A 23,899-nucleotide genomic window follows, 5' to 3' on the forward strand; every position below is an offset into this window, starting at 1 on the left:
TTTGTAATTTCTAGATAAGTTATTCAATTGATTCTTTCTTCCCTCATCATGTATTACATTTTCCTGCTTCTTTATTACAGTAATTTTTAACATTGATTTTCTATTTTTTGATTGACACATAATATTATACATATTTATTATATGTATAATACATATATAATATTATACATATGTATGAGACACAATGTGATGTTTCAGTTCATGTTTATACTGGGTGATGATTAATTCAGGGTTATGATTAATTCAGGGTTATTAAACCTTTATCACTTTTTTATGGTAAATATATTCAAATTCCTCTCTTCTATTTTAAGGTATAAATGCATTATTGTTAATTATATTCAATGTGTTATGTACATCAGAACTTTTCTTTCCTATCGAACTTTGTGCTTGTTGCTCCTCCCCCCATTCCTCATGCAACTATTTCCCCAGTCTCTGGTAACCATTATTCTAATTTCAATGTCTCAGATTGGGTTTTAGATACCACATAGAAGTGAAATCATGTATTGTCTTCTTGTGCCTGATTTATTCACTTAACACATAATGCCCTCTTGGTTCATCCATATTTTTGCAAATGACAACATTTATGCATTTTTATGGCTGATTAGGATTCAATTTTGTCTATCTATCTATTATCTATATCTATATATATATATATATATCACATTTTCTGTATTCATTCACCTATGATGAACATTTAGGTTGATTCTGTATCCTAATTATTGTGAATAATGATGCCATAAATAGGAGTGTACATGTCTTTTTGACATGCTGATTTCATTTTCTTTCTTTTTCTTTTGGTACCAGGGATTGAACTCAGGGCCTTGCTCTTGCAAGGCAGGCATGGAGCCACTGAGCTAAATCCCTAGCCTCATTTTCTAGAGGGATTGCTGGACTGTATGGTAGTTTTACATTTTTTGAGGAAGTTTAATACTATTTTCTATAATGGCTATACTAATTTACATTCCCAGTGTTAATGGCTTGAGTCTAGATGTCCCTCAAAAGCCTCATGCAGTTATAGGTAGGGCTTTTTCAGAGGTGGCTGAATCTAGAGTGTGTGACTGATTCATGATGCAGTGGTAGGATTAAGGGTGTTAGGGTTAAGGGGTGTGATTACTAAATCAGTGCACTGATTAGTTTGGCACCAACCTAATCCTAGTAGCCTAGATAGAATATAAAAGAGGCAGAAAGAAGCTGCTAAAGTCTTTGCTTGCTTTTGTTGTCTTTTGCCTGCCATGAATGGTTTCTCCTCTGCAATGGCCCTCTGCCATGTCACCCTGCCTTGGAGCCAGCTGATTATGGACTGAAACCTCTGCAAACTTTAAGCCAAATAAACCTTTCTCCCTTAACATGTGGGTGTTGGGTATTTTGTCTCAGCAATGAGAAAACTAACAAAGTCACCCAAGAAAGTGTACAAGCACCCTGTTCTCCATATTCTTGCCAGAATTTGTAATTTTTTGTCTTGTTGATAATAACCATTTTTTCACTGCAGTGAGGTGATGTTCCACTGTGTCTTTAATTACATTTCACTAATGATTAAAAGCACTGACCATTTTTTTGTACACTTGGTAGCCATTTGTATGTCTTTTTTGGGAAGAGATGTCTATCAGATACTTAGAACATTTTTAAAGTTGATATTTCTCTTTTCTTTGCCATTGAGTTTTTTGAGTTCCTTATGTATTCTCCACTTGGTCTTAGCCAAAAGGCTAAGAAGCATTTGAGTTCCTCCTATATTCCACATATTACCATTTTGTCAGATGTATATTTTGCAAATATTTTCTTCCATATTCTCAGTTGGTTTTTTTTTGCTAGTTGACCATTTTCTTTGATGTACAAAAATGTTTTAGTTTGATGTAGTCTCATTTGTTAATTTTTGTGTTTCATAGCTTATGAATTTGAATGTCTGGTAATTTTTTCATTGGATAGCAGACATGGTGAAATTTGCAGGATATTTGGGTGCAGGATATTTTTGGAGTCTTAAAAACTTTCTGTAGCTTTGTTCTGGGGTGCAGTTAGGTTGGTTGGAAATAATTTGATTGTTTTGGGCCTTGCCTTCAGTCTTCAAATAAGTGAAAATCATTTTAGGAGACAATCACATCCCAAAATGCTTACATCTAACAGGACAAACGACTGAGTTTTAGTATAGACAGAAGGTGGTAAACCCACTTTTTCAGAATAGTGAGTTTTCAAATACAACCATCTGACATTGAAATATAAATTTTAACCTTGAGAAATATTACCTTTAAGAATTTGTCAAAAGCTTAAAGAAAAATCATTTAAATAAAATAAGCCAGACACAGAAAGATAAGAACTTTACTAGAAGTGGGGAAGGCAGAGGGGAGGGTGGATAAGGGGAGGTAAATTTAACAATTCATACTACATGTGTGTGTGGAAATAACACATTGAACCCCCTTAGCATGTAAAATTGATACATCTTAATGTAACATTAAAATATGAGGACTATGTTTAGTGTCCTGAACTCTGAGTTTTGACTAACTCATGAACAGTGAAAAGTGACAGTTGATATATCCATACTCTCTTGAAAGAGGAACATAAAAATTAAACAAGAAGAATTAAAAGAAACAGTAAAGCACAAATTGAAAGAAAAAGGTTGATAAAATTATATTTAATTTGAATAACAATAAAACAAAAAGATATCATTAAGTTAAAAGCAAAGAACTGGGAAAACATATTTTTAATGCTTACAATCGGTTAGCTTTAGTGTCCAATATATAAGAATTGCAGATCCTGTAAAAAAACCAGATAAACACTCTATCAGGAAAATGGCCAAACAGTGGTAAACAGAAGAGGAAGTCTAGGTGCTCAGTAATTGAGTGAAAAGTTGTGCGATAATCCATATCATCAGTGATTGAAAGGCCGATCACAAAACTCTTTGTAAGAGTGAAGAAAACCACAGCTCATTTTGTGCTGGCAAAAATGTAAATTGGTGCAGCAATTTTCAGACAGTTTTATCAATATTGAGGCAATGTCAAAATGAATATGTTCTCTGAGTGAACAATTCTAGCTGTAGATAAATACAAGAACAAGCATAGTTTGTGGTCAAAAAGAACTATGCATAAGTATGCAGTATTGTTTGTAACAAAATGAAAGAAAATGAGTAGATGTTCATCAACTTGAGACTATTAGACATTAGATTTTATACTGGAATGCCTAACAGTAGTTTAAATGAATGATATAGAACTAAACTTACCAGTGAATTTCCCAAAACATAGATGTCAATGAATAAAGATTGTACAGCATTATCTGTATATTATGGCACTTAATATCTTTGGAGCATTTGGAAAAAAATTTCATATAATTTTTATAGATGCATTATAGCAAATATGATAACATGAATGTAAAATTTTCAGCAATGCATTTTTGAAAGTGTTTTATGATAGGTAACAAGGGAGAGGTGAGATTAGGAAAATGTTTAGAGGAAAATGTCTATAAATTTAGTTGCAAACTTCCAATACAAATAATAACAAAGTGTTAAAATTTTATGAGTTGTATTCTGGTATTTATCATATTGCTTTGTATTCTTCTCTCTGTGTTCAAAATATTATATGATAGGAACTTCCATGATGGCTGATTAGAGGCAGCTGTGCTCGCAGGATATTTGGAAGATGCACCCTGGGAAGGGCAGGTACTTGGAAAGCGGGTGGGCAGTGAACAAATATGGGAAGGCAACATGAAGGAGAAGCCCCCCATATGTAGTCCAGTACCAAGAGTATTTAGAAAAAGGGCCGGGGATTTAGCATAGTGGTACTGTGCCTGCCTTGCAAGTGCAAGGTCTGAGTTTGATTCCTGGTACTGCTTACACTTCAGATCTAGTGAACATACTATCTTGGGAAAAGATCTAACCCTCTGAGGGAAGAAGGCAAGTATAACAGCAGTGGCTGGGCTGCTGAGATTGGACCTAACTTAGGAATCACCATCTAGTGGCCACCTGTTCTAACTTCCTTCTCACTGTTAGAGGAAGCCTGGTTAGTGAGACAGTCACAGATTAGGGCACTAGAGAAATTGAAAGGCAGAGAATTATTCAGAGAGCAGTGACTGAGTTAGAATCAGCAGGCCCTTGGGGAGAAAAGGAGCAAGGGCAATGTCCAGGGGACCTGGAACCACATGTTGAGAAACCCATAGCTCGTCACAGAAGCAGGCAGTTGTAGTGACCAGTGTGATCTGGAGGAGGAGGAGACAAGACACTGGAACAGTGTCAATGTAGGCGTTCTCCATCACTGCCCTAAATACTGGTGAACTCTGTTTCCTCTGGTTTATCCTGGCTGCTGCCTGCCCTCCAGATGCCACAGAGCTCAGTGCCTGAACCCTCGGGCTTCCAGACCAAAGCCATTGAACTTTGCAGTCTCTGGACACCACTGAGTTTGAGTGTTGAACAAAAACTTTCTGGGGTACAGTCAGAGAGTCAGGTGCAGGAGAAGAGCTGCACCCCAAAAGGAGTGGTGTGGTGCTCTCACTTGGAGCAGTATAGAAAGAGCAGACATAAGCAGTTACAGGGATCATTGAGAAAAGAAGGGGGTAGAGATTGAAAAGTCTCCTTCAGAAATCAGTGGATGGGTACTTGACCAGCCACAGTGTAGCCTCCCCAACTCTAACACAATTTAAAGTATCAAATTATAAAACAGAAGCACAAAGAAAGAATACTAAATGCAAGAAAAACATAAAACTTCAGCATAAAAAGAGAATACTGAAAGCAAGAGAGACAAGTAACTTATAAAGGAAAGCCTATCAGAGTAACGGAAGATTTCTCAATATAAATCTTAAAGGCTTGGGAATTTTGATGTGAAAGATTTCAGCCCTAAAAGAAAATAACGTCCAAAGCAGATTAATATATCCTACAAAATTATGTTTCAAAATTGCTGAGTAAAAGGTTTCCATGACAAAGAGCACCTAAAGAAATTCTGGACCACCAAACCAGTATTGCAGAAATTACAGCAGGAATGAGAGTGAGAGAGCAAGAATGAGAGTGAGATAGATAGATAGATAGATAGATAGAGAGAGAGAGAGAGAGAGAGAGAGAGAGAGAGAGAGAGAGAGAGAGAGATCAGCATCACTAAAGAATCCAAAGGAAAGGGTACATGTAATTGGGAGAGTAGTTAAACAAAAGGGAAAAATAAAGGAATAAGCAATGAAAATATAATTAAATGACAGGATTCAGTCAGTGCATTTCAGTAACATCTTTCAATGTGAATGGTTTTCATTACCCAACCAAAAGACACAGATTGGCAGATTGAGTCAATAAATAAAACTCAACCATATGTTGACTACAAGAGATTCACCTCATCCTTAAAGAAGCATATAAACTGAAACATGCAACAGGATTCCAAAAGAAAGCAGGATTTTAAAAGTGGACTTCAAGCCAAAATTGATCAGAAGAGACAAAGACTATTCTATACTGGTAAAGAAAACAATTCAACAGAAAGACATAATAATTGTAAATATGTATGCACTTAATGTGGGTGTACCTAATTTCATAAAGTAAATACTACTGGACGTGAAAGTTCAGACAAACATCAATATAATCATAGTGGGGGACTTCAGAATCCCACTGTCATTAATAGGTCAACCAGACAAAAAAAATCAACAAAGAAATGTCAGAGTTGAAACACACCATCTAACAAGTGTATTTAACAGATATCTACAGAATATTTCATGCAACCCATAATAAACATTTTTTCTTGGCAGCACATAGAGTTTTTCTCCAAAGCAGACCATATTTTAAGCCATAAAACATACTTAAATAAATACAAAAGTCTAAAAAATCTCCGCCTACATACTATCAACAACAGCAGAATGAAACTAGAAATCAACAGCAAATAAACTACAGAAAATATGCAAACACACAGATATTAAGTAATAAACTCTTGAATAATCAGTGGGTCACAGAAGAAATCAGGGAGATATTGTTCCTATTTAAATGACAATAGCAGCACACGCCATACCGAGGTCCCCAGTCATGTGGAACACATCAAATCAGCCCACTGCAGACAGGCAGGTCTGCACACGCCCTACCGAGGTCCTGAGTCATGCAGAACATGCCAAATCAGCCCTCGCCCCAGCAACAATCCACTGGACCCCCCCCCCCACCCTGTACAGCCACCTGGTTCCACACTATAAAGATGCAGAGGACACTGAATCACCAGACCACGGTACTGAGTAATGCTGCTCCTGGCCCAGACGTAGGGGCTTCTGAGCTGCCATCCCACTGCTCCTGGACCAGAGGAAGGGGCTTCCTGGACACCATCCCTCCTGCTGCTCCCAGGCCACAGGAAAGGGCTTTTGGGCTACCATCCCTACTGCTACTCCTGGCCCATGTCCCACCTCTCCCAGTTCAGAGGAGGCAATCCGTGCAGGTGATAACGGCTCCCACCCCAGTCAAAATGAGAAAACAAGTAAATAAGTCTCAAAACCAGACCTCCAGATCACCTACAGCAACCCCAAAGGGAAATGAGATGGAACCCTCTGATACTCAACCACCTGAACCCACTGAACTGGCAACAAAAAAGGGATCTGGAAAAAATGAAATCAGAAATAATTTCTCAGATCACAGGAGAAATTGTGCCCCTAGTGCAAGACATGATTAATAAATCTAGAGAGGAGCTCAGGAACATGATGGAATCCCAACAGAAGGAAAAAGTGGAATCCATAAAACAAATGCAAATAGATTTCCAAGAGATGAAAAACTCCATTGAAAGTCTACACAGCAGAATGAGCCAATGTGAGGACAGAATTTCAGATATAGAAGATAAGATTGCAATTAGTGAGAAGGAAAAGAAAAATTGCTTCAAAATTATAAGGGAACACGAGAAATCAATCCAGCAGCTGCTAGATGATGCAAAGAAGAATAACATAAGACTGATTGGAGTCAATGAAGAAACAGGAGAGAGTGGAGATGACATAAAAAACTCTTCACAGAAATAATGGCAGAAAACTTCCCAAGCAGGGGAAAAGAGTTTGACATACAGATAAGTGAGGCATATAGGACTCCAAATAGCCTTGATCAAAAAAAATCTACACATAGGCATATCATTGTTAAGATTCCAGAAACCCAACAGAAGAACAAAGTTCTACAAGCAGTTAGAGAAAAGAAACAAATCACATACAAAGGAAAGCCCATCAGAATCACAGCGGACTTCTCAACACAAACCCTCAAGGCAAAAGAGCTTGGAGTGATGTATTCCAAACCCTGAAAGAAAACAGCCTCCAACCCAGATTGATGTACCCTGGGAAACTATCTTTCAAAATGGATGGAGAAATAAGATACTTTCATGACAAAGAGCACCTTAAGAACTTCGTGAATACCAAACCAGCACTCCAAAGAATTTTACACAATAGCCTAGGAACAGACATTGAAGATCACAACCCCAGGAAGCAAAGCAGAATGAACCCATCTGGCATGACAAGAAATTAAATGGAAAGGGGAAGAACCCAACAAAAAGAAAAAGTCATGGCAATGACATCTCAATAGGTTTCAGTTATAACCTAACCAAGAATGTATATATATATATATATATATATATATATATATATATATATATATATCCATCCCTGAACAGACCAATGACATGCAATGAAATAGAGACAGTAATAAAAACTCTACCAACTAAGTAAATCCTAAAACCTAATGCATGCCATGGTGAAAATACCCACCAAACTCTTCCATAAAATTGAAAAGGAAAGAATACTGCCCTACTCATTCCTTGAAGCTAGCATCACCTTGGTACCAAAACCAGATGAAACATCAATATAAAAAAGAACAATTGCCAGTTTTCTTCATGGACATAGATGGAAAAATCCTCAACAAGATACTTGTAAACAGAATGCAACAAATCATTAAAAAGATCATACATCATGACCAAGTTATCTTCATCTTAGTGAAGCAAGGATGGTTCAACATATGTAAATCAATAAATGTAATACACTACATAGATAAAAATGAGGATGAAAACCCTATGATCATCACAATAGGTGCAGAAAAAACCTTTGACAAATTCAAAATCTAATTATAATAAAAATCCTGATAAAGGATTTTTTAAAGGTATAGAAGAACCTTACTTTGAATTGAAAAAAGCCACTGCCAATATCACACTAAGTGGAAAAAACTGAAAGCATGCACTCTAAAATTCGAAAAAAGACAAGAGTGCCCACTATCACTACTTCTGCTTGATATAGTACTTGGAACCTTAGTCAGGATAATCAGGGAAAAGAGAGAAATAAAAAGGGTATGTAAAAGAAAGGAAGAAGTCAAAGTATCCTCATTTGCAGATGATGCAATGCTTTACATAGAATACTCCCCCGCCCAGTACTCCACCAAAAGTCTTCTTGAACTAATAAATTCAGCAAAGTAGCAGGATATAAAACCAACACAGAAAAATCAATATCATTTTCATATATTAACATTGAATCCACAGTGAGAGAAGTAAATAAAAATTCAGAAAATTAAATACCAAGGAATTAGTTCAACCAAGGAAGTGAAAGACCTCTATAACAAAAACTATAGTGGTGCTGGGGATTTAGCTCAGTGACACCACGCCTACCTTGCAAGCGCAAGGTCCTGAATTCAATCCCCGGTACCAGGCAGGATGGGGGAACTATAGTACTCTAAAAAAAATAAAAAGATGGAAGAGGCTATCAGGAAATAGAAAGACATCCTTTGTTTTCGGATAAGCAGGGTCAATATTGTTAAAATGCCATATTACCAAAAATGGTATATAAATTTAATGCAATTCCAATAAAAATAATAACAGTATTTTTCACAGAACTAGAAAAAACAATTCTAAAATTTATATGAAACAAGAAAAAACCAAGAATAGCCAAAGTGATCCCAAGCAAAAAGAGGAAAATAGGAGGGATTACAACCGTAGACTTTAAGTTATTTTACAAAATGAAAGTGATAAAAATAGCACACTTCTCACACAAAAAACAGACATGTTGACCAATGGAATAGAAACAAGCCCCAGCACCTTTCACTACCTGTTTTTTGACAAAGTGACCAATAACAAATGTTGGAAAAAGCCTCTTTTTAACAAATAGTTAAAATGGGAAAATGGGTTATTGATCTGCAGAAGAATAAATCTAGATCCACACCTCACCCTGTAATAAAATCAGATAAAAAAGGATCAAAGACATAGATATAAAAGCAGAAATATTGAATACTGAAAGAAAATTTGAGTAAACTCTTGAAGACATAGGCACAGGCAAGGATTCACAAGATATAACACCAAGAATCAACAAATGAGATCATATCAAATTTAAAAGGTTCTGAAGATCAAAGGAAAGAAACAATAGAGTAAAGAGAAAACCTGCAGAATGACAGAAAAATTTCCAGTTACTCCTTTAACAGAGGAATTGCATCTAGAATGTAGAAAGAACTAAAAAAAATTAGAGTTCTAATAGTATACTCCATCACAAATGGGCATTTACAATGAATAGCACTTCTCAAAAAAAGATATACAAACGGTCAATAATTTCATGGAAAAATGTTCAGCATCTTTGGTTATTAGAGAAAGGCAAATCAAAACAACACTGAGATTCCTTCTTACTCCAGTTAGAATGGCTATTATCAAGGACTCAAAAACAACAAATACAGCCAGTCATGTAATCATAGCACTAGGGAGGGTGAGGTAGGAGGATTGCCTTGAGTTCAAGGCCAGCCTGACTACATAATGAGTCCAAAGCCAGCTTGAACTGTATAGGGAGCTACACTCTGTCTCAAAAAATCAAACAAACAAACCAACCAACAAAAAGCCACACAAATACAAATAAACCAAATATTTGTGGGGTTTTGGGGAAATAGGAACTCTTCTACATTTTTGTGGGGAGTATAAACTATTAAAACCACTATGGAAATTAGTATGGAAGTTCCTCAAAAAGCAAAAACTAGAAATTCTATTTTACTCAGTTATACCTCCTCTGAGTATCTCCTGGATACAGTTAAAATCGTCATATTACAGTGATACCTCCATACCCATGTTTATAGCAGCATACTTCACAAGAGCTAAATTATGGAACATTCCTATATGCCCATCAACAAATGAATGGATAAGGAAAATGTGGTATTTGTACACAACAGAGTAATACTCAGCCATAAAGAAGGGTAAATTTGAGTCATTTGTAGGGAAATAAGTGCAATTTGAGATCATAATGCTAAGAGAAGTAAATCAGACATCGAAGTTTAAATAATGTATGGTTTCTCTAATATAAGGAACTCAAAATATAAATAATTTAACTAGCAAAATAAAAGAGAAATGGTAGGAAATAGGGAGATAGACTGTGTAGATGGCAGGGATCTGGAAAAGGTGGGTAAGGGAAGGAGAGTTGGTAGAAAAAGGGGAGTAACAAAATGATCAAGAGGTGAAATTTATATATATTTATTCTCCAAGATAAATGTAATTATTAGTCTCACAGATGTGCTAATTAAAATATGCATTACACAATAAAATAAAAAGTACTATACCATTATAAATATTTTTCTATGTAGAGTTAACAACACAGCAAATATTATTTATGTATTTATCATATTAATAACAAATACTGCAGAAGAAGGTATTTGTTTAGCATGTCAGGATTTTAAAAAGCCATTTTCTGGGTCTCTTTATGAACCCCAACCCACTTGCAGTCACTTCTGTAATGCCAAACCCAGACCAAGTGGCTGGAGATACACAGCAAGGCGCATGCTGACAATGCTGAGTTCATAAAGATGGCCAGGTATGGACGATAGATTGTCCAGTCATAGAGCCCAGGTCATATGACCTTTTTGGAGATGTTCTTTGCTCACAGCATCTTCCTTTGAATCCTGAGAGGGTGCACAGACAGTGCTCCGTGGCATTGCAGTGCGCTCTGGAAGTGAAATAACTTGGACAGAATGCCCAGAGAGCTGTTTATCACTGCACTGTTCATCAGATGGGTGGATTTTCTGGCAGGTACAACTATGGGTGGGCTGCTTGCACTGTAGGAGACACAGAAAACCTAGGGAAGGGGAAAGCAAAGGAGCAGGATGAAAGAACAATGGAGAATCACAGAAATATTTCTCTCCATAATGGCAGAAGACCCCAACCCAAAGCCTAGTGGATTCCTGTAACCTAGTCAAAGCCATCCTGGAAGGAAATGCTTTCATGGAAAATACTGGAAGTATATGTTCAAGAAAATTGAGGATTCTTTTTGACAGAGGACAGTCTTCTATCTGGGTTAGGAAGTGCAATTCCCAATGGGTAGGTGGCCTTTTAGAATCAAATACTGCTTCTCTCTGCCCTCAAGCCACCTTGGCACTACCATGTATTCCCAGGGTCACTGCCCCTCTCTTCAAATGGACATCTTGGCTCAGCCACCCCCCTTGGTGGCAATTTTGATGATTATCTCTGCCATAAAGCTGGAAGGAAGGAATGAAACGCAGAAGAAAAAGCAGAGATTAGGAGCTGCTCTCCCTTGCTGAGGCAGGCATAGCAAAGCCATCACTGAGGCCTGGTTTCCTGGTTGGTCTTGTAGGAGCTGTCTGCAGGGAATGAGTCCAGGCAACGCTTAACCTTTTCAAGTGCAAGGTTTGGCATCTTCCCCTCTCCCATCTTTTCACTCTCCCCTCTGATTCTCACCCCTCTTCAAGGGCCCTGCAGACACTCACCACAGGTAATAAAGAAGACAGTGGCTAAGTAGGGAGTGAAAGGAACCCTCATGGTCTGGAAACTAGAGAAGTACAAGGCCTGATCATGCTTTAGCTTATGATGATACAGTGCTAACGTACCAAACAGAAGGCAACCTGGTATCCAAAAAAAGGAGAAAAAAGTCCTTTCTCAGGAACTTTGACTCCTTTAATTAAGCTTTCACTCAAAATACAACAGACTTCCAGCCTCCACCCTGTTTAAGTGCACCTTGTCCAACGACTGAGCCCACTTTAGTGCTAGCTCTGACATATATATATATATATATATATATATATATATATATACACACACACACACATATACTTGCTGGACTTTCCACTTCTCTGACTCTATATACTCAGAGAAGTGGAAAGTCCAGCTAGTCACAGACTGCAGTCTAGGACTCCAAACCCTCTACATCTCACACCTGAATACACCTGTATTAGGGTAGCCAGGAAGTTACCCGTGAGGAAACAGATGAAGGCAATGATGAAGTGCATATATCTATTCTGAGGAATCATATAGGTGTATTGCATACCCAGGATCAAGTTAAGGAAGAAGGAAAGGCAGAGGACCAACATCATCATGATCCTGACCACTTTCAGGCTATCTGTTGGAAAGTAGAAGCTGTGTTGAGAATGTAGATATTTCTTCTAGTCTCATAGCTGGGGCCCACAAATCCCTAGGTAAAAATGGGATCAGGTCAAATTGATGAAATTATAAGAGAGGATGGGGAAAAGAACAAAGAAGCAGAGCTCCTTAAGCTGCATGAAAGAATGAGAATAAACTGTTCTCTATCTTGGTGTTTCTATAAGCTTCCTTCTGCTCTTTTCTCAGACCTCACTTCTTGTTAAATTCTTCAATTTACTCTGTCCTCTTCTAATTTCAGCATAACTTATTTTCCTTCTGGCAGTTACTTATTTTCATACCCCTCATATTCTAGCTGTGCTGTTCACACTGATGATGCTGACAGGATTTCTCAAATTTTCAGCAACTAAGTCTGTGAACTTCTATCTCTTCTCCCAGGCATCTACATTGTGAAGCTTTGGAGTCTGCTTTGACTATATTGATAATGAAGTTGGCATCCTACAGCCTGTGAAAGTTGCTCCAGAGAATAATGGATAAATTGGCGAGCTGATCAAAGGCAAAGAAAAATAAAACTGTCCTCTCCACCCATCCCTTTTCATCATTCTGACCTTCTGGCCAAATGGTACTGCAGCATGTCATCCATGGACTGTGGCTTATCTTATCCTTTTTTATTTTTGGAACTAATTCAACCCATTCTTCTATGAAGACGCCTACCATCAATGAGACTACAGCCCATGAGGAGAGGAGTAGGTTGGTGGCCTGAATATTTTTCTTTGACGTATGAGAGTGGAGCTTTCTGATGAGACCATCACCCACATTTCATATATCTCTCTTTCGTTTTGATTACTCACAGGAAGAAGAGCTAAATTTGCACTTTTAGTTATGGCTAAGGCATTGGCTGCTGGCAGAAGCTGAAGTAGCCTATGAAACAGAGACCACTTCCTGTTTTCCCCACTTCTATGTTAAGGCTACAAACTGCCATAGAATCATCTGCTGGTTTGACCCTTGACACCAGGGCCCAGTGCAGTGGAAGAATCAAAGTGCCTTGAGCTCTTTGAAGAGCTCTCAGATATATGGGGAAACCTGATATCACAAAAGTGGCAGGGGGTGGGGAGATAAATAGAAGTCTTGAAAAATTAAACATGCATGACTTACCAAGGCCTCTTTTAGAATTAAAATTATATATTCCACGATTAGCTAACATTCCAGAATTAGCTAACATTTGGTCAGGATCACTGAGGAGGAGGACTCAAGATCATTGAGATGAGCAGTCAGCTACCTGGCATCATAAAGGTGAATTATCATTCAAAATTTAGGATGCTTCAAAAGAACTCAGGTCCTCACTGGGATTTTCCAAAGGAGCTTAGGTAGACATCTGGGAAACAGACTCGTGCCTTAAAATTGAAAAAGCTGGCCTGGTACACTGAGCCATTGCAGTCCAAAATCATTTGCAAGGCACAGACAACATTTATTGCCAGAATTGCTTTTGCAACTTGACAGAGAAAACATTTTTGAGTTGCTTGAATAGGCACACATGGTACACACTAGGTTCAGAGTGGGAAAGCTTGTACTGATAGTCCCACAATGCTAATTTTACTCAACTAAGAGGAAAGTTATCTACAAAGGACTCTCTCTGCCTAATTTTTTTGATCATGTTGTAGGCCACTTTCTTTAGTTCACAATGGCCTTGTAAATTCCTTCACATATGCTATACTGTCTCTCTTCCAGACCACTTCATATGTCCTTTGATACTATATTTTCCTTATATTTTTCATTTTTTAAAAAGCAATGACTGGGTGGGGATGTAGCTCAGCAACCTGCCTGGTAAGCACAAGGCCCTGAGTTCGATTCCTGGTACCAGGGGGAAATAAAAGCAATGACTAACAATATATTTGATCTCACAAGGGAGGTTTTATAGTTAAGAGCATGGACTCAGTATCCTGCATTAAAATCCTGGCTGTGCCACTCAACAGTCATGTGCTCTTAGAGATAATAATGGTTCTTACTATATAACGATTTTATAAAGATTAAGTGAATTTTGAGATATAAAGCACTTGAAAGCGTTCTTTGCACACAGTCACTAACGTATAAACAATTACTATTGAACTGACTTGAGTTCCCTGGGAAAGAGACCCTGAGGCAGAGGTTGGTATGAGGACAGTGTATTCCAAAGAGCTCCTGGGAACCCTGTCTGTGAGTGCTGAGCAGGTTTGAACAGGAATTGAATTGAGATGTCATCATTGTGATAGGAGAAACCTTAACCAACCCCATCAGAAGCACAGGATCTGTGACAGTCCTTGAGGTCATTCTGAATAGAGGCAAGAGAGGTCAACTTTTCCACTGAGCATCGGCTTTTGAATGTAGGCTGGTCCTGGGTGATATCTCCCTGTGTCTCAAAGGGGGATTGTTGAATGTCTCAAAAGTGTGAGGCCCAGAGCCAGTATTTCTGGTGGTTGTGGGCAATGAGGTTACATTATTCCTCTATCAAGGCCAGTTTGTGGTTAGGGTTGCCACCTGCTACAAAGTCAATTATTTCCTGCTTTGTAGTGGAAGAACCAAGAGGATAGATAGGCAACTCATGTCATTATGTTCTTACATGTAGATGGTTTTCTTTCTGTACCATAGATCCTTAGCAGTAGGATTCCTGGGTTGAAAGATTTATGTCTCTTTTAAATCTTAATAGATAGTAGCACTAAAGATTCAAAATGTGACCAAGTGAGAGAAAAAGAAAGGATGTGAAAGGCGAGTGAGATACAGGTCAAAGAAAAAAATCTGGTTTCCAGCTGGGAACTGGTGTTCAAGAATGCTATTACTTACAGACTGAATTATGAGGGGAAGCAGAAGTGTGGGGAGGAAGAGGTTAGCAAGTGCTGCTTCTGGTTAAGGTGAAGGTCACAATAGGACACAAAATTGACAGAAAGAATTTAATTCTGGCCCTTGATGACTGATTAGAGGGCTATCAACCAACGGTTGGTCGTTAAAATTGAAATGTACATGTCACCATGTGGAAATATCACACAGAATGTGACAAGATCAAAGAAATTCTGGAGAATGTCAACATTTATAAAAAAGCACAAAGAAGGAATGGTAAGAGATATGGTAAAGAAATATAAAGGTTTTCCAGGAATTAAAGAGAAGGTACATTTTTTTCTAACATTTTTAACTGACACAAAATAATTGGACATATTTATGGTACAGGGTACAGTGTGATAATTTACTACATATATATGATGTGTAATGTCAAATTGGGGCAATGATCTAAAATACATAAAGATGTTTTATGTCTCAGAAGTTTTTCAGAATAGTTCAAGAGATGATCATTGAAGCTAGATAAAGAATACATGGAAATTCATTATACCACCCCCCCACCTTTTTTTTTTTTTAATCAAAATCACACATTTCTTCTTGGAGCTGTAATTGTACTATTTTTCCCTTTGTTGTTACTTACTGACTTTAGTTGCTGGTTAGTAGAACAATGTCTCTTCTTGTACTTTCACTTCTCCCATCTTTTCTTTTATTAGAAACTTCTGAACTCTTGTAGTTATTTTGAAAAACTATAGTTTTGGGGAGGAATTAAATCATATTTTCTAATGCTGCAGATAAATAAAACTAGGTGGAAGCTGAACATAGGCCACTGAATTTAACAATTAGAATGGCATTGGTGATTTTGGCCACAGCACTTTCAGAAGAGTGATAGTTGAAGTGGAGGTATCCGTAGAGACAGTTTTCTGTCCTTGAAGTCATTTTTCCTTAATAGTTGTACCCTCAGAGCCTGAGGCAGCATTTTTCATGCATTAGAGATTTCCTGAGCAGATGAATTTTCACAGGTCTCACCTTGACTTTGATACTTACCATCCACCTTTGTTAGCCTGTAAAATTCAATAGGTGAGTACACTTGTGAATTGGTGTCTCATACATCTGAGTTATGGTCTTGGTGAAGTGGGAAAGGGGGCTTAGCTGTTTGTTTCTGTCAACGCTACTACAGAAATATGACCTTGTATTTAAATAGTCACCAGAACAATTTACATTTTGTCCAATTTAATGTTTTAATGCAACCCCTCACTTTTTTTGCTTAAATTTTTTTATTGGTACATTTTAGGTATACAATATGTTTATATTTATCATAGGGCACTTGTACCTGTACATGATGTATCTTGGTTCTTATTTTTTCCCCATTCCCTGTCCTCCCTTCACCCCCTCCACCCTTCCCTATTCATACTTTATTCCCATTCTTTCCTTTTCTCATAATTTTTTTCCCTTCTTACCTTTCCCCTCCAACTTCCCCTACCCCTTTGCACCTTTTCTTCCTATTTTAAATTACCAATTATTCATTTTAATCATTTTGCAAACCCTTTCTTTATTTCAGCTACTTTGTCTTTTCTGTTTCCTCTCCATCACTTCAGTGTGATTTCCTCCTCTGTTATTTGGCTTTCTTTCCTAGGTTATTGCTTCAGAAGAAATGTAGATGTGATGGTAAAATCTTCTCTGGCTATAGCTCTGCATGAAATTTGAGTTCTCTGTAAATCTCTGAAGAAGCTGAAGGGAGAGATCTTAGGAAGGGAAACATTTTTTAGTCTCTGATGAGTTAGCACCTGACAAAGATAAGAGAATATCTTTATTGAAAAAGAAAAATGGAGATATAAATTTTAAGAAATAAAAAGGTCTTAAAATCATTATTAAAAAGAAAAAATAAAGGGAACAAAAAGAAGAGAAAACATAAGATACATTTAAAAAAGTCATAAATTACACTATACTACTGCAGCACCTAATTTTCTTTTGCATATTACCTCCCATTTATATTTATATGCATACATGTTCTACATGTCTATGGTCAAAATGTTCATACTCTGTGTAGCTAATAGTATGAGCATTGGAGACAGTCTTTAATACACTCACAGTCCATTTGTCACTGTACAAAAGTGTGTGATAGTATTTTCCTGTAATACATGTGTTGTGTTCACAGATTGTACTGTAACTCATGTTGAAAAATGGGACGGAAGTTATGTGGTAGGATTTCCTCCCTGTTTCTTCTTCCACAAGATATGTAGTAAACATTACTAATGGAAGCAAACCTATATGCTGCTAGTTTATATTTTATAAAACTCTTCTGTGCATTTTTCTCATGTAACCCTCAAAAAAACCTTTAAAATTTAAATAGAACAACTATTCATTTTTAATTTATTTTGTCAATAAAGAAATCTTGGCTTACAGAGGAGAGATAACTTGCTCAAAGACTACACACACCTAGTAAATAATAGAAATGGATCTCAATAGGTCTTGAAAATGAAAAGCTGATTTCTCTCTCTCTCCCTCCCTCCCTCTCTCTCAGTATTTGCTCCATCCAGACATTCAGTTATCAGGATGTACAGCATGAATCATGAATCATGTCATCCTTGAAAGATAACTATGAAGGGTTAAGAAATAATCTTAAAACTGGAATTCATTTGGGACTGTGCTTACAAGTAAAAATGTTTCCTTCCCATATTTTTCTTGTAAAGTAGAAACTATAACATTATTGATTGCAGATTGACTTGCAAATAATTGTGCATAGTCCCATCTGAGTCAATTAAAACTTTTAAAAAAAACAAGAACTCTGGAGACTACAAAGAAAATGGAATAATTATTAATCTAATTTAGTGCCTTTGTCACTTAGTGGCCTGATTAAGTACCTCTGTGACCCAAAGAATAATTTTCAAGAATAAGAAAACCTAATAGTGAACTTCTGAGCCTGTGTAGCCCAGGACTGGGATTTTCACTGGTACAGAAAACATGAGAATTGTACATACTAATAGAGTAATGTGATATTTTGATACATATACATTGTATAGTTTTCAAATCAGATTAGATATATCTATCCAAACCTTTATCATTTTCTTATGGTAAAACTTTCAAAATCTTTACCACTAACTTCTTGTTTTATTCTTGTTTGTTTTTTTGAGACAGCATCTTAGTATGTAGTTCAGGCTGGTTTTGTACTCACTGAGTAGCTCAGACTGGCCTTGAACTAGCAGCAAGCAGTAATCCTGCTGTCTCAGTCTTTTAAGTACTGGGATTATAAGCATGTGCCACCATGCTTGGGGTCCTCTAACTTTTTAAAATTTGCAGCACTGTAATGTTATCTGTAATCTCTCTACTGAACATTAGCACATTAGAACTTCTTGCCCCTAATTGTAACTTAGTACCCATTGATCAACTTACCCTCCCCAGCCTTTGACAACCACCATTCTACTCTTATCTCCTATGAAATCAACTTTTAAAAAGTATTCCACATATAAGTGCAGTCATACGATACTTGTATCTGGCTTATTTCACTAACATGACAATCTATTTGCCATGCACATTGCTGCAGATGACAGAATCTCATTCTTTTTTAAAGAATGGATGTCATTTCATTGTGCATATATACACAACATTTTCTTTACCCATTCATAGGTTGATAGACACCTTGGTTGATTTCATATCCAGCCTCTTGTGAATAGTGCTGCAATGAAAATGGAAGTGCAAATGTCTCTTCACCACAATAATTTAATTTTTTTGGTTATATACCCAATAGTGACACTTCTGGATCACGTGGTGTTTCTAGTTTTCATTTTTGAGGATTCCTCCATTCTGTTTCCCATATTTGCTCTACTAATGCCAACATTTAAGTATCTCTTCTAGTGACAGCACTTGTAGACTGACACTTCAGGATACTGGCCAAGCTGTGGCACTTGGTCTTTGGAAGTGTTTCTTGTCCTCTTATACCTTTTCTGCAATACTCAGATTCTTTTACATGGAGCTGAAGGAATCCACTAATTCAGGAGTTTTTAGTCTGAGTTCTTTTGGCCCCTTTAGCTTCTCTTCATGATTTACCTGAATATCTGTGCAAACTTTTGTGACTGATGCATTACTTCGAGAGGTCAGTGATAAGATTAGCATATATTTCCCTAGCCAAGTATACTAGCTTTGTTATTGGGTAGAGCTTTTGCCCCAAGTCTGGTTTTGGTTTTCACATCTGCATGATGTGTACTAAGTTGTCTAAAAAGATACTAAAAATTCCTCATATATTTCTCCACATATATGTAGCCATCTTCCTTCTTGTTTTCTCTTTGGGAAATGTGGGGTCTGGTGTGAGGCATTCTTAGATTTTCTTCTTGCTAGCTGTGTGGCCTTGAACAAATGCCATGATATTCCAAGTTCCTGTGTTAAAGTACTTAGCTTCAGTAGACCTCTATGACACAAGCTGCTAGTATAAATAGAAGTAGGTTATATGATCCCATACAGTATTTGATTTTAGTGATAAGTAAGAAATTTGTGTCATACATATCTACTCTTCTTATATCATTAGCCCCCCATTCATTGATTGATTTGTTCTGCTTAAGAATTGTTCTTATTTTGTGATTTATTAAGTAAATAAAAATCCTCCCACATGAACTCATTTTCATTGGTTTTTCAGATCATTATTTTCTAAACAGGCAAGAACAAAATATTCTGATTGAAATAAATGCCTGATGGGAATGATTATGATACTGAAAAAATGAAACTATAAGCCAAAAATGGTGTTAGGTCATAGAAATACATGCTGAATGATGAATTGTCCTAATTTTAACAAGCTCCCAAACAGTAGGAAAGACCAGCACATGTATGTATATATGGCAAGAAATGCTACAACAGAGGTTAGCTAAAAGGGAGGGTAGATAATGAAGGGAACATGAACAATACCAAAGTCACTTTTCATAAGAAAAGAAATTGATTTGAGAATGTGTCTTAATACTTATACAATAGGAGTAAGTAATGGCCATCTTTTATCTACCTTTTACCAATTTACTTCCATCATTACTAGACACTGGGAGCACTGAATCTACTGCCTTTATCCAAGACACACTTCAGCTGTGCCCAAAGTCCTTCACATAGTCCTTATTTTCTGCTTCTTAGTTCACTTGCTTGTGTCCTTATCTATGTCTTGAACATCCTTTTAGTTTGTGAATCCTCTCTACTTTTGAAGGCAGTTTAAAATCTATCCTTCCATAAAGATTGTCTTTATTGCTGCAAGTAATAGTGATCTGCTTCATATCTGAGTTTAAAAAGCATTATGAGCATAAAGGAGGTGTGATCTAAAAATCTGGTGAATGTTTAGATTGATTAGTCCTTGTAAAGACTAACAAAATTGGACTCTCAGAACTACTTCCAACAGTGATAGAGTGATGGAATAAGTGTATTTGAATCAAAGGAAAGTATTTGAGGGGGACTAATGACTGTGTCTTTCACTGTAATAAATTTATTATTTAAACATTTACTCCTTGTAGGTTTCACTGTTCATGACATTTCATATATTCAACAGTATGTCAGGCAGGCAATTGTTGGACCCTACTCCACCTCCACTTCTGAAGGGACTCATTTGGAGCAGTGTGCCTAATCTATGGTAGATGTCCCAAATGATAGGCTAGCTTGGGGACAGTTCTTACAAATTCTCAGATTGCTAAGGCTCAAGAGATAAGAAACTCTGGGGACTACTGGTCTTTATATTTCTAGGCATAAAATACTTAAACTAAGAATAAACACCACAACTCCTTAGTTGTGGTTGTTTAGACTTTTGAAGAAAAAGGTATAATTAATACATCTTTGCTTGTAAAGTGATGAGATTAGAAGAAAGAAGAGATACAAGCTTCAGGAGGAAGAAGGTGAGGTTTCAGATTTATGATATTCATATTGTATGGATATTAAGACATAGTCTAAAATTCACCCCTGGCTGCCGATGAGAGATCTAGAGTATCTGCATGTTTGTGGCCCACTGAGTAACAGGAATGGAGGGAAGAGGCCATGGGCATCACCTTAGATTTGGTTCTGTGCTAACCACTCACCTGACCTAAGTACCCTCAGGTCTAATCTGTGAACCAATTATGAAATCACCAGCTTTAAAATATACTTCCCAATATAAGCATGCAGATCTTATGATGATAAAGTCCACTCACAAATTATTTCATTTAATTTGAACAACATTTATCTAAATAATTTATTATTTTTTTGCAGATTAAACCATGAATCTCACAGAGACTCTATGGTGAGTCCAGTGTTACAGTGCAAGTCTTAGAGCTGGGGTTGAAACTGAAGCTTATGACCCATCATTTAGTCCTCATTTTGCCACCTCTGTACTCATGGTAAAACTGAGATTTCAGATTTAGAAAACAAAATGTCATTCCTGACCTATGCTGTCCAATAGTATAAGCACCATAAGTGGCTACTGAGCATTTGAAATGTGACCAGTGTGACTTGAGGTGTGCTGTATGTGCAGAAATACACTGTGGATTTCACCATTTGTACTGCTCAGGAGAAAGAAAGAAAATCCAAAATTTTTATTAAATTTTTTATATGGTTTACATGTTGAAGTGGTAATGTTAGAACATACAGAGTTAAAACAAATATACTAAAATTGATTTCACTTGTTTGCCTTGCTTTTTTAAAAAATAGGCTTCTAAGATATTTCAAATATCCCACCTGGCTGCATTTTTTTTATTGCACAATGTTCATCTAGACTATGTCCATAAAATACTTTCAATAGTCACAGTTTTAATAATACTGTATAATACATTGAAAAGTTTAAAATACCTTATTATACTTTTAAGTTGCTAAAAATACTTGAAACCTAAATCAGGCCTGAGTTAGTGTGGTAGATTACTTGGAGGGTAGTCAGACATACATCTCAACAAAAAATTTATCCCTAGCCTAGTGATGTGTACTTTAGTAACTGGTTAAGTAAAGTGGATCCTGGTTACCACTGCTCAATTTTATGTGACATTTATGTGACATTTATTAAGACATTATTTGTATAGCATTGCTTCCTATAAGCACAGAGACATAATGCAGTTTGTTGTAATGCAGTATTTGATATGTGCATTACACAGCATGGAATCTTTGAATGTAAATATAGGTGGTAAAATACTGAATTATAAAACTACAATTTCTATCCCTTATCCAAGAAGGCTTTCCTTGAGATATTTTCAAAGATGGGTTTTTGATGTTTATGTAATGGTTTCTGGAATGAGGAAGAGGAAGAGGAAGAGGAGGGAGGAGGAGGAAGAGAAGGAGAAGAAGAGGAAGAGGAAGAGGAAGAAGAGAGGAGGGAAGAGAAACAAGAAAAGAGAAATGTGATTTCAGCTTTAGGAGAGAATAAACTAAAATAGTGCTTCTTGAACTGTTATGTGTGCACAGATCATGTAGATCCTGATTCAGAATGTGTGGGGTGGGACCAGAGACTGTACATTTCTCACAAGTTTCACAAGTTTCTGAGTGATGCTGATTCAGATGATCAGTGGAGCACACTGAGTAGCAAGGACCTACAGCACAGAAATGTTTTGGGAAGCAAGAAATAAAAGAAAGAGAAACCCATTGGCTTGATTGGGGGCAGAAGAATGCAGGACACTTGAATCAAATGAGAAACTTAGGCAGGATGACAGAAATTTTACTTTGATAGGCATCCCATGAGGATTAGTGGCAATGTGGCAGAATGAGATATATGTTGAGAATGGTCAGTGTGTTTCTGACACTTAGGACAGATTAAGGTCATACTTGAAAGCATTCATAAGATTAAAGGAAAAGAGTGGAGTATATAGGTCTTCTCAAACATTTCTTTGATATTTCTACCCATGTAATCTCTGTGACTACACAGGTGCATTCTAACTGTTGAGGGGTGATGGGAAAGGAAGACCCCAGAATATTTCAGTAACTGGCCAATGGCAACTGAGCACTCTCTTTTGCTCATGATTTACCATCTCTATCCCTTAGAATGAGAGAAGAAGAGCAGATATACAAGATACAAGATACGTGCTCTGTAGAATTTGGAAGCCTGCCCAGAGACTAGCTATTGAATGTCATGAAATTTTTGGTGAGAGAAAGTGAGGGAGGGGTGGGGGAGGGAGAGCAAGAGTGTGTGTGTGTGTGTGTGTGTGTGTGTGTGTGTGTGTGTGAGAGAGAGAGAGAGAGAGAGGGAGAGAGGGAGAGAGGGAGAGAGAAAGAGAGAGAGAGAGATATCTGGGAGATGAAGAAGTATTTCTTGCATCCTTAGGAATTCAGATGACCAAAGAAAGTGCCCTTGTCTTAACAGAACAATAACCAATTAAAAGCAAGAAGAGAAGAATAGCTTCTTCAAGAGCCAAGGAGAGTCAGACCTTGGGTAAGTTTAGAAAAATCTGATTCAGATGTCCAAGTAGAACTGTACATAATCTTTGGGCAAATGCGAGAATCCAGAGAGGCCTCAGAGCAGCTCATCACCAAATGAAAAGTCAGATTTTTCAGAGGCCATGCTTCACATTAGAGTGGACAACTCCAAGATGATGCAGTCTTCATCCTTCTGAGGAGAGGTGTGGATATATACTAGAAGTGCTATGTAGAAGCCCTGAAGTGAAACACAAATGCCTAGTTGTTGGCTTTGCTAGAAGTGGCAGCACTAGTGCCTTATGTTGAACTCAGTGGCCTTGGTGAGAAGACAGCTTAGTCCAGAAGGTGGCCAGACATTCAGAAGAGTCAAAACAGTTTTAGGGGGTCATATTTTCTACCATCATACATTTTCACTAAATTGTCAGAAGAAGGAACTTTCCATCTGGAAATCCATTTATGGTGAGATTAAAAATGGAGGAAACACTCACATGAAAACACTTTTGTAAAATATATTCTGTGTCACACTG

The 23,899-nt window shown here is 37.1% G+C and overlaps 1 protein-coding gene across 1 annotated transcript; it reads right to left on the reverse strand.

Moving 5' to 3' along the window:
* Positions 1 to 10,744: 10,744 nt before the first annotated feature.
* Positions 10,745 to 19,126, reverse strand: Tmem225 (transmembrane protein 225). The gene is made up of 5 exons (XM_013067829.2): positions 19,092 to 19,126; positions 12,848 to 13,035; positions 12,115 to 12,261; positions 11,633 to 11,767; positions 10,745 to 10,983 (listed from the first exon to the last, which is right to left on the reverse strand). Exons 1-5 carry the CDS (start codon positions 19,124 to 19,126, stop codon positions 10,745 to 10,747), a joined length of 744 nt encoding a protein of 247 aa, XP_012923283.2.
* Positions 19,127 to 23,899: the final 4,773 nt, after the last annotated feature.

The sequence above is a fragment of the Heterocephalus glaber genome, unplaced genomic scaffold, assembly GCF_053883595.1.
Source record: "Heterocephalus glaber isolate CG9 unplaced genomic scaffold, H.glaber_assembly_v1.0 deba00001431, whole genome shotgun sequence".
NCBI lineage: Eukaryota > Metazoa > Chordata > Mammalia > Rodentia > Bathyergidae > Heterocephalus > Heterocephalus glaber.

What these genes read in the sequence shown, in the direction of transcription:
- Tmem225 (XM_013067829.2), bottom strand. Translation starts at nt 19,126, where the DNA reads ATGCATCAGTCACAAAAGTTTGCACAGATATTCAG. An exon ending in CTTCATCTGTTTCCTCACGG is followed by an intron (nt 11,768 to 12,114) that starts GTAACTTCCTGG and finishes TTTGGATACCAG; the next exon opens with GTTGCCTTCTGTTTGGTACG. An exon ending in TGTCTTCTTTATTACCTGTG is followed by an intron (nt 10,984 to 11,632) that starts GTGAGTGTCTGC and finishes CCCCTTCCCTAG; the next exon opens with GTTTTCTGTGTCTCCTACAG.